Source organism: Nomascus leucogenys, chromosome 9, assembly GCF_006542625.1.
Source record: "Nomascus leucogenys isolate Asia chromosome 9, Asia_NLE_v1, whole genome shotgun sequence".
In the NCBI taxonomy this organism is placed as follows: Eukaryota; Metazoa; Chordata; class Mammalia; order Primates; family Hylobatidae; genus Nomascus; species Nomascus leucogenys.
This window is the reverse complement of record NC_044389.1, coordinates 98,475,826-98,488,131: the sequence shown is the minus strand read 5'-3', so window position 1 is coordinate 98,488,131 and position 12,306 is coordinate 98,475,826. Positions and strand designations below refer to the sequence as shown.

General features: G+C 42.2%; 1 protein-coding gene across 1 annotated transcript in view; it reads right to left on the bottom strand.

Annotated features, from left to right (window-relative positions):
* RSU1 (Ras suppressor protein 1) overlaps positions 1-12,306 on the bottom strand; it is a 221,137-nt gene that overhangs the window by 188,291 nt on the left and 20,540 nt on the right. The window contains exon 3 of the mRNA XM_030819247.1: positions 6,071-6,121. Within this exon, the coding sequence (XP_030675107.1) occupies positions 6,071-6,121 (51 nt within the window). The remainder of the gene's footprint in view (positions 1-6,070; positions 6,122-12,306) is intronic.

Below are 12,306 nucleotides of genomic sequence, written 5' to 3'. Positions count from 1 at the left end.
TATTTTACATATTCCCCCCTCACGGTTTAATTTCATACAAGCCATGCACAAGAACTTTTGCATAAAGCAAGACAAATAATCTATGAAGGAGGGAGTAACTACAGACTTAAGAACAGCAAGGTCTGAGAAGAGCGGTGAAGGTCGTCAGGAATTCAGACAGTTAATTCTTCTCAATCATCCCAACAATCTATTATGTCTGTATAAAAAGGTTTCAATGTATTACGCTTTTTAAAAACTGCTAAATTTTCATTATAATTGGATCTACAAATTTTAAGAATACAGTATTTTCACGTGAAATACGCTGCTTAATTTGTTTATAATACGACTTATGGTAGATAATCAATATATACATCTGCATAAAATTTAAAAGTATTAAGTTCTATGTACTTAGAATATTATCTTTGATAAAAAATTATTGAAACCACCAAAGAAGGTATCTTAGTATTTCTTGTTTGCTATAATTCTAAATTCATACATAAGCTATAATAGGAAATAGTGTGTATTTAAAAAAAAAATTTTTTGCCATAAAACTTAGGTTTACTACCTGCCTAGCCATTTCCAATGCATGACATGACGAGACATGGTCACAGTGAAGACCTGAAATTGCAGGCAAAACTGCCAATACCTCTGGCAAAGGTTTTACATGGTAGTTAAAAGTTAAAAGTATAAAACTACACAATTACATTCGGCGACACACACTTTTGAAAGGTTTTACATAGACGTCGGCTCCTCAATGTTTGCACAGAGCTAAAAGATATCCTTGGTTATTTCTTGCACAAAATGATGAATGTCTAATCCTCAACACACCTGGGTCGCAAAATTAAAAAAAAAAAAAAAAAAAAAAAAACTACTGTCATATTTAAGCCCATCATTCCTTGGCTCTATGATTGTAAAGATGAGATGGCCATCATTTACTGGACATAAGGTCATATATCTTTTTTTTTTTTTTTTTTTTTTGAGATAGGGTCTTGCCCTGTCACCCAGGCTGGAGTGCAGTAGTAGCTTGCAATGTTTACATATGCGTTTTGCTGTTGGAATAAAATTATTTTTAAAACTTAAGGAAAACTTCACTTAAAAACGTAACGCCCAGAGCTTGTTTTATCACTGGTACAGAATGCAATTCATTTCCTGTTGTACATTCATTTCATATTCTCCCCAACACAATGGAATTAAGCAGTATATGAATCAGCATAAATATGCACAGAATACACATTTTCTTGATTTTTAGTTATTTTTGAATTAAAATCTGGATACATAAATACTTCAAACTTTCTTCCACAGATTAAAAAAAAAATCTCACATATGCCCAATACAAAATACTATGGAAAGCAGTATAATTCTTTCAATGTAAGGATACTGGAGGAAAAGAAATGTTTCTGATTTGAGAAAGTAGCCATAATAAATACTAAAAAATGATATGTGAAACTGAATATTTTCATGGTAGGAGAAGAACGAAAAACGCAGCATACCTCCTTCTGTAAGGATTTACCTTAAATGTGGTAAAAACTGCACTATGTAAGCAGCAATAGCAACATGCCCTGTGGTGCAGGGCTGGAGAGCCTGCACAAAATTTATTCTCACAACAAAGTTGGTTTCTAATTTTTAGGTACAAACCCTGGAGGAGACATATGTGTCTCAACAGTGACCTCTAGTGGACAAGTCTTAAACTGGTTGTCCCCAAAAGAAACTCCTCTTTAAAAACAAATAAGTAGGAAAGCATTTACAAAGCTCACACTTCCAAACACCATAAAACCTGGGGATTGTATTAAGGAGCAGACTACAAAAGACTCAGCTGACAGTGGCTTGAAAGGGAGGGTAACCACAGAGGCCAGGGGCAGGAAGGAAAAGCAAAGAAACACAGGAAGATGACCTTCGGCATTATTGCTGCCTTCCCACGCATCTGAGTGGTCATGATACCAGTTACCCTGGCTCCGAGTCCTTTGTGTGCCTGAGTAGCACATCACAGCCCATCATTCCTTGGCTCTATGATTGTAAAGATGAGATAGCCATCATTTACTGGACATAAGGTCATGTATCTTTTTTTTTTTATTTTTATCTTCTTGAGATAGGGTCTTGCCCTGTCACCCAGGCTGGAGTGCGCAGTAGTATAACCGTAGCTCACTGCAGCCTCAAACTCCTAGGTTGAAGTGATCCTCGCACTACAGCCTCCAGAGTAGCTGAGATGCCTGGCTCATTTTTTTTAAGAGACGGGGTCTTGCTATGTTGCCCAGGCTGAAGGTCATACATCTTTAGAGCATCACACTCTACCATGTTTGAAATGAGCACACAGTGAGTAAGAAACCAAAGTCTGTGGCGGCCACATCTACTCAAGTCTCTATACCAGTTAATCCCAAAGAAATCGTCCGATCCCAATGTTCTCCCCTTTCTCTCCAGCCAGCAGTTTCCTCTGCCCTTCCCTGTCATCCACATACCTCCTGGGAGCAATGAACACTGGATTTATACAGGTAATTACTGGGGAGCCACTAAGTGCCCAGCCACAGGCATTCAGGAATAATATGACATGATCCCTGCTTCCAAAAAAGCTGACCATCTATTTGCAGAGAGAGAAAAAAACAGAAAGCAAGAGGACAGGGAATGCCTTGCTGGAGTTAAAGAGTCTACATGCAAGACAGTTTGGGGAGGAAAGGCTTCAGATGGGCCAGACCAGCCAGGGGGCCCCCAGGGAAGGATGGGGAGAGGCTGGTAGACAGGAGGAGGGAGGAGGAGAGGCAGGCAGGAGTAAAGCCTGGGGCCAGAGGCAGGGCTACGGGGAGGCAGAAGATGATCCATCTTCCTAGAGCAGCATATGAAGAGGAGAGGCTGGCATGGGATATGGGGCAGATTAGGGCAGTTTCTGAAAGACAGCGAGCACAAGAGCGAGCCAGCCTTCTGCCAGGTGCCTACTACATCACAGGCAGGTGCTCAAAGAAAGGATTGTTTCCGAAAGGATCTTTAATCTCTTCCCATTGGGCCAGGATGGCTTTGCATTCTGACTTTGCCAATGACTTTGTTGCATTCAAAGTCAGTACCTGCCCATTCATAGCAAAAAGGCAGAAGAAAAAAATTCACTTGCAACTATTCTTCCCGTCTCCTTAAATACATCATGCATATATACACATCTAGGAAAGTTGCTACAGACAGATTAATTCCCCCGCTGACTTCAAAAACCCATCAACCCTGCCCCAAGCCCCCAGGTTTAAATTCAAATAGTGTCACCATAATAGTCTTGGAGCATTAACAGCAATTAGATTGATGATACATAAATATTTTTATGAACTGCAGTATTTAAAAGTTCAGGAATTTCTGCTCCCAGATTCTTGAGGAATTTCAGAATCACAGATCCCACTTTCAGCTTCCTCGTGGCCTCACTTTTACTGCCCTGGGTGGACGTGTCAAGGCCAAAACCACTGGCAAGAAAAGGGAAGTCAACCCCGTGCCACACTGTTTCAATAACCCTGCAGATCTTAAGTCAGTGGAGCCAACAGTGTCCCCAAATCAATGTCCCAGTTTGAGTAAACCATTCATTCCTTCCATGAGTACATAAGTGGAAATGTCAGAGAATGGTGTAATTGGCATACTAAGAGAAAAACACGAATACTTTTGCAAGATAAAAGCAGTGCCGGGTGAGGGGGTGGGGGAGTTATCTTTTGAGTCCCTGTGGTTTTCATGTGGCGTTGTCAGCTGGTCCCTATTAAAAACAACAGAAAGTGAAAGACACTGATTACCATAAAAAGTGACAGCAGGGTGTGCCTAGCCACTTACATTTAATGCATATTTATATTTCCATCAAATGGACATATTTACTATAAACACTTGAAAAACCATAGCAAAGTCATTCATTTAAATGCCAGAAAAATAGTAAAGGATGCTAATTTGACCTTACTGAAACAGATCAGGTGTCACTGACACTACTCAGGATGGCTTGAAACAGAATTTACCAAGACCATTAATTAGTTTACTGGATTAGGTCAAGAGTGTCTCAAATGGAGTGAAGAAAAGAAAAAAAACTGCCAAGGCAGAAATATAAAGTCTGGATTCTTTCACAGTCAGTCTCCTGAATGGCCAACACAATGTAACTCCACATATAAATATGCCCCTTTCAATTAACCTAATATTATAATGCGTGGAGGAAGAAACTGATCCATTGACTCCTGAGATTTCTACCTTTGTGAAGATGTAAAAAGAAATAAACTACAGCGATCTGAAAGATGTTTTTAAAGAAGAGATCAATGAATGATACAATAGAAATAAAGGTTTTGCTTTCTTTCTGTTGGAGACAGGGTCTCCCTCTGTCACCCAGGCTGCAGTGCAGGGTCGTTATCATAGCTCATTGCAACCTCCACCTACTAGGCTCAGCCTCTTGAGTAGCTGGGACCACAGGTGCTGGACCCACTACGTCTGGCTAATTTTTTGATTTTTGGTAGAGATGGGGGCCTCAGTATGTTGCCTTGGCTGGTCTCAAACTTGTAGGCTCAATCAATCCTCCTACCTCAACCTTCCTAAGTGCTGGGATTACAGGCATCAGTCACTGATCCTGGCCAGTTTTGCTTTCTTGTGTAAACCGGTTTCCACAAGATAAGCAAAACAAGATATCATTACTGTAACAATGATAAGCTTAGCAACTAAGAAATACTTTAATAAACTACACAACAGAACATGTCAGTTATTACTGCTCACAAATCTTGGGGGATTTAGGAATCATGTGGTCCACTCTTCAAAACAAACCACGAATCCCTTCTGAACTGAGAATCGGGTCTCTGTGGACCACGGGACCATTTCCCAGAAAAACAGTGGAACCGGCAATAAATTACCTGTTACAACAATGACCACACATGACTTGTAGGTCTCACTTTTGGCTCCTGTGGCCACCACTACTTAAGTATGACAACTGTGCCGTCACTCTGCCTTTGCCTTACAAATATGCGCTTTGGCTAACAACGAAGTAATCCGCTTGTTTCCTGTGCATGAGGGGACCTCGCTGCCACTCTTAATTCTCAATAATCAACAGCTCTGTGACATCACTTCAAGCTGTATATAATGCACATACACACATAAATTCACGACACAAATCCCTCAACATGACATTCTGCCCAATTTCACTGGACTCAGAAAGCTCCTTCACAAATTCTTGCCACATGATTAGAAAATCATTCAAGTCTGCAAGAAAAACGGCAAGCAAAAAGAACTGACAGTCATTCGCAATGGGAAAGGAGCGTGGGTCCCTGTCATTAAAATCTTTAAAGCCACAGCTCTATGAAGAAAATGGCCCATCATGCACACAAGATAGTCATATAAAAATAGGCATTCATCCTACTGTATGCTAAGCAGATACTTTTACTGTGGGGTCTATGGATGCCCAGCAGAATTTTTCTTTTGGGGAAGCCAGACTCAAAAATTTGAAAAATGCAGACGTAAAGGTATATCGTGTATACAATTTTGCATCTTTTCCCCCATCAAGCAGGGACGGAAAGTGTAGTGAATAGTTAAACCTTTTCCTTTTGAGGAGGCAATATAAATGAAAACAAAGAACTCGTTCTAATAATTTCAAGTTTTTAATGCTTTCAAGTAAGTTTTGCTCATGAAATGCTCACCAATGGTCTGGCAGTTCAGGTCAGCATAGCATTTATTATCTCTGAATGGAACCACTTCCAGAGCAACAATGTCATTTTTTTCTCTTTGGTTCATAAACATGATAAGAAAGAATCTCTAGGCCAGGCGCCATGGGTCATGCCTATAATCCCAGCACTTTGGGAGGCCAAGGCAGGAGGATCGCTTGAGCCCAGGAGTTCAAGACCAACCTGGGTAAAAAAGCGAGGCCCTATCTCAAAAAAAAAAAAAAAAAAAAAAAAAAAAAAAAAAAAAAAAAGCAAAGAATCTTTAAAGTAGAGCTAACTACAAAACGACAAAATACAGGATGACAATATTCTCATCTTAGTGTCACAAAATAAACTAGGGTTTCTGCAAATAATCATTTGTCATTAGTTTCTTCCAAGGAAACAGTAACAGACTCAGCAGTGCCATAGGATCACCCAAATGTCAGAAAATGGAACAAATGAGAAACATCACTTACTTGTTAGCTTGTTATGGCTGAGGACCAGTTGTGTGATATGGGATAAGGTAACTAAAAAGAAAAAAAAAAAAAGTCAGTCAGTAAATGTATCACTATATCCACATTCTACCTGTACTCCTACAAAGCAAATGGCCAAGTTATTTTCACAGGTTGAAGCATTATCGCTCACCAAAATAGAAGCTAGGATTCATGTAACGCGATCTGTTCAACGTTAAACCAAAGGAAGAAAAGGCATGCAACTAACGATGCAATTAGCTCAGCAAGTTAGAGCTAATGAGATTAATGTCACAGAATCCAACACGACAAGGGCCAGTTAGCTCTGTGTGGTGCCCAGGCCTGCTTGCCCAGCCGTTAGTGATCCATTTCAATTATCTGGGCCAGTCAGAAAGACCAGCCAAGAGGGTAGAGGTGCACAGGGGCCTTACCTTGTGCTAAAAATTTTTAATTATTATTATTTTTGAAGCCACTTCATCCAAACAGAAACTTTATCTAGCAGAAGGCCGCCAGTGTTACTGCTTCAGCTATGTTCTGTGCCCATCCAGAAATTCTCCTCCATGCTATCAGTTGATCAGAGTTAAAACCCTTCACAATTTCTTCTAAACATATTTTGGTTGACATTTTGAAGCACTGATTTGAAATGCAGATTGCTCTCCGGCTTCAAACATTATCATGGCGGTTTAATCTGCTCAGTAAGATTAGGTTTGCTTAAAGAATGGTTTTTCTAACTATAAATAAAGAAAATATATAAAGAGCCACAAAAGTAAAAGAGAGAAATGATCTGCCCTCTGCTCTGGGGTCTAAAACTTTACTGCATTGTCAGCATTTACACACATATGCATACACACGTGTGTGTGTGTGTCTGTGTGTATGTGTGTGTGTGTGTGTAAATTTTTCCAATTTTTTTTTTTTTTGAGACAGGGTCTCACTCTGTTGCCCAGGTTGGAGTGCAGTGGCATAATCTCAGCTCACTGTAACCTCTGCCTCCCAGGTTCAGATGATTCTCCTGCCTCAGCCTCCCGTGTAGCTGAGACCACAGGCACATGCCACCATGCCCGGCTAATTTTATATTTTTTGTAGAGATGTGGTTCTCGTTATTTTGCGCAGGGTGGTCTCAAACTCCTGGGCTCAAGTAATTCTCCCACCTCAGCCTCCCAGAGTGCTGGGATTACAGGCATCAGCCACTGTGTCCAGCCTCCAATATTATTTCTGTAAGAACGATCTAATGCAGTAGAGGTTTTTCCTTAAACGGGTAAGACAAAAATTTTTCTCAGGAAGGGTCTCGATGTTGGGGCTCAGCATGCTTTGAAGAAAATATGCATCACTTCTACTGACCACAACTTTTGCTTTTTTTTTTTTTTTTTTTTTTTGAGACTGAGTCTCACTCTGTCGCCAGGTTGGAATACAGCGGCAGAATCTCGGCTCACTGCAATTTCCACCTCCCAAGTTCAAGCGATTCTCCTGCCTCAGCTTCCAGAGTAGCTGGGACTACAGGTGTATGCCACCACGCCCAGCTAATTTTTGTATTTTTAGTACAGACGGGGTTTCACCATGTTGGCCAGGATGGTCTCCAACTCTTGACCTCCTGATCCGCCCACCTTGGCCTCCCAAAGTGCTGGGATTACAGGTGTGGGCCACCAAGTACGGCTGCATGTTTTTTTTTTCTAAACCATTGCAAACTTACAGAGAAGTTCAAATTGCAATACAAAAACCTGTTTTCCCAGCTTGAACCACTGAGATTAAGCTGCTAGCCTGACGCCCCATAAACTCTAGGGTCCTACAAACAAAAATGTACACAACCACAATACAACCATTAAAAGAGTTAACCAAGTACATGAGGACCATCTAATCCTAACCCCATCCAAGTTTCTCCAAATGTCCCAATCATTTATTTTAGGGAAGAAATAGGATCTGGTTGAGAATTCACGCTGCAGGTAGCTGTCAGGTCTTTGTCGTCTCCTCTAAGCAGAGAATTTCTCTTTCCTTGACTTTCATGACCTTGGCAATTGTGAAGACTGTAGGGGCAATTATTTTGTATTATGTCCCTCTATGCAGAATTTTTTTTTTTTTTTTAACATGACCTTGCTCTGTTGCCCAGGCTGGGGTGCAGTGGTGCAATTACAGCTTATTGCAGCCTCAGCTTCCCAGGCTCAAGCAATCTTCCAACCTCAGCCTCCCAAGCAGCTGAGACTACAGGCTCACAGCACCATGCTTGCTTAAATGTTTTGTTTTTTTTTTTTTTTTTTAGAAATGGGGTCTCACTCTGTGAGATTTGTCATTTGTTGATTCTTGATTCATGCATCTGTATTAGTCCATTCTCACATTGCTATAAAGAAATACCTGAGACTGAGTAATTTATAAGAAATTTATAAGTAATTTATAAGAAAAGTTTATATGGCTTATGATTCTGCAGGCTGTACAGGAAACACAGAAGCACCTGATTCTGGGGCACCTCAGGGAACTTAGGGCAGAAGGCAAAGCTGGAGCAGGCATCTTCCCATGGGGTATTAGCCTGTTCTCACACTGCTAGTAAAGAGATACTAGAAACTGAGATGGGGTAATTTATAAAGGAAAGAGGTTTAACAGACTCACACTTCCATATGGCTGGGAAGCCTCACAATCATGGCACAAGACAAAGAGGAAGCAAAGGCACATCTTACATGGCACCAAGTTAGAGAGCATATGCAGGGGAACTCCCCTTCATAAAACCATTCAGTCTTGTGAGACTTATTCACTATAATAAGAACAGCATGGGAAAGCCCCACCCCCATGATTCAGTTACTGACCAGGTCCCTCCCACAACATGTAGGAATTATGGGAGCTATAATTCAAGATGAGAATTGGATGCGGACACAGCCAAACCGTATCACATGGCCAGGGCAGGAGGAAGTGGGTGGTTGGGGGGAGGTACCACACACTCTTATAACAACTAGATCTCACGAGAACTCTATCACTATACAGTACAAAGGTGGTGTGATGGTTAATACTCAGTGTTAACTTGATTGGATTGAATGATACAAAGTATTGATCCTAAGTGTTTCTGTGAGGGTGTTGCCAAAGGGGATTAACATTTGAGTCAGTGGGCTGGGAAAGGCAGACCTACCCTTAATCTAGGTGGGCACCATCTAATCAGCTGCCAGCATGGCCAGGATATAAAGCAGGCAGAAAAAGGCTAAACTGGCTTAGCCTCTGAAAAGTCTAAAATGGCTTAGCCTCCCAGCCTACATCTTTCTCCCGTGCTGGACGTTTGCTGCCCTCGAATGTCAGACTCCAAGTTCTTCACCTTTGGGACTTGGACTGGCTTTCCTTGCTCCTCAGCTTGCAGACGGCCTATTGCGGGACCTTGTGAATGTGTGAGTTAATGCTACTTAATAAACTCACACAGTCTCTCTATACAGATAGATAGAGTTTATATATAAATAAATATATAAACTAATATATATATATATATATATCATATTACAATTCCACATGAGATTTGGTGGGGACACAGATCCAAACCATATCAGCATCTTTGGCAGGGATACAGCAGAAACACTGTGTTCTTGTCATGGCACCCTACCTAGGACACACGACTTCCATTTATCCCATTGATAAGGATCTTCACTTTGATTGCTGAAGTCTGCCTGGCCTCTCCATTGCCAATGTCTTGTTTTCCCCTCTTGTAGTTAGTAAATTTGGGAAAAGGAGGAAGGGTACTTTGATACAATGTCAATATCCTCTTCCTCACCAAACTCTAAACTTATTGTGTCTTTTGGTCCCCAATCAAGGCAACTTCCCCACCCTCCCCCCCAACCCTCAATTGGGATATCTGGCAATGTCTAGAGACATTTTGGATCGTAACAACTGTGGCCACTAGAAAATCTAAAATTTCGTTGGTGACTGGCATTCTCTGTCTGCTGGATGGCACTAGTGTAAAGCACTGGTGTAGTGGGTGGAAGCCAGGGATGCTGACACACATCCTACATCACACAAGGCAGCCCAACCCGTGACAAAAAATTGTCCAGTCCAATACGTCAACAGCATTGGTGCTGGGAGATCATGGTTTATTTAGTTATGTGTGTATATATACATATATATATATATATATTTATATTTTTATTTTTTTTTTTTTTTTGAGACAGAGTCTCGCTCTGGGGCCCAGGCTGGAGTGCAGTGGCGCAATCTCGGCTCACTGCAAGCTCCGCCTCCCGGGTTCATGCCATTCTCCTGCCTCAGCCTCTCCGAGTAGCTGGGACTACAGGCGCCCACCACCATGCCCAGCTAATTTTTTATATTTTTAGTAGAGACGGGGTTTCACCGTGGTCTCGATCTCCTGACCTCGTGATCCGCCCGCCTCGGCCTCCCAGAGTACTGGGATTACAAGCGTGAGCCACCGTGCCCAGCCAGTTTAGTTATATTTGTATGGCTTTGCGGCTTGCTGTTTTAGCTGATGGGTTATGATCTATCATTATTATTTTTGTATGGCTTTGCGGCTTGCTATTTTAGCTGATGGGTTATAATCTATATTATTTACAGTGATGCTCAAATTGTCCCTGATTTGGCCAGTGTGAGTCCATCCAAGCTGGCTTCTTAGTCCTTTCGACACACCCCCTCATTCTTGCAGCACTTTCTTGCCTTCTGACACAAGATATTCAGGTTCATCTTGTATTTTTTCTGCCATAGCCCTGGAATCAGCCATTTATCCCATGATCTCTGGTTCCTTTTTGTGGGAAATAATATTTATAAGCCAAAATTCAGGCACTACATGTGCTCATGGCCATGGGGTGGTGGCAGAGTTAGGTACTCTCGGCCCCTCTGAGTGGTCAGAGCTAGGGGATAAGACGCTCCTAACACCTGTATTGATTTCACTGTCTATTTCTACTTCTAAACACCCTACGTTCACCCCAATCTACGCAATTCCAATACATCTCAGGGCTCATTCTAGTTTTCTCCCTTATGGTATTTGTAATTCTCTCCTCTAATGACGAGAACTCCACTTGCATGGTCTTTAAACCGTTTACTTATTTAATAAATACCCCTCTACAGAGATACATAAAACGGTTATCTTACAGTGAAACCAGGACAGCTCTGTGCTCATCTGCAAGGACACCTGGAAATTTGGTACTCATTCTTAATTAAGATAAGGAGGAGTGGGCCAGCTTAAAGTTAAAAATGCCCCTGGTGGTCCCCAGCGCCAGCTTGCTTAGACCATTCAGGGAGGTGCGGATTGGGATCACTGCCTTACACTTGGTCACAGGGCCTGGGTTGGCTTGGTGACTGGCCAAGCACAGAAGACAGAGCTCGATGTTTTTGCCCAGGCTCTCCTGATACCAAGATTCCTTGGACACGTCTTGATGGTTCATAATCTGGAGACAAAATGTGCCCTGTGGAGCCACACCAGTGAGTCTCTTGGGTCACCGATGCTGGCTTGTGCTTTCTTCCTCCAGCTGAACCACCTCCTGTGCTTTTATTAAGTCTTCACGTGAGCAGGTGCTGTGGAATCTTGCCAGCCCTTTCAATTATCCAACATGTGTTCCACTACAGCAACCATCTCCCCATCACTCCTTCCTCTTCACTCTGTCCTGATACTAAACTCCACGCCAGGCCACCTCCACCAGGACGCCCTCCTCACTCTGCCTGGGCCCCGACTTGCCCAACCCGCATGGCTGCTCTCCTCACCAAGGTGCCAACGCTCCCCCGCAGGCCACCCCTGAACGCCTGTCTTTTCCTGTCCCTCTGATATGGTTAGGCTGTGTCCTCGCCCAAATCTTACCTTGAATTTTAATAATCCCCACATGTCAAGGGCGGGGCCAGATGGAGATAATTGAACCATGGGGGGCGGTTTCCCCATACTGTTCGCGTGACAGTAAATAAGTCTCACGGGATCTGATTGTTATATAAATGGGAGTTCCCCTGCACACACTCTCTTACCTGCCCCCATGTAAGATGTCCCTTTGCTCTTCGTCTCCTGCCATCACTGTGAGGCCTCTCCAGCCATGTGGAAATGTGAGTCCATTAAACCTCTTTCTTTATAAATTACACAGTCTTGGTATGTCTTTATTAGCAGTGTGAAAACAAACTAATACACCCAGTTAAGGGCTTTAGGACCGAATTGTTACAGAGTGGGACAGAAAGAGGCCAAGGGGAAGAAGAAAAGCATTTTTGTGGCTTTTAAACAGAATCCTGATAGTGGTTTCCCACATCATGGTTAAGATGTTATACGCTGCAGAAATCTCACACATTTTTATTTCTAAGAG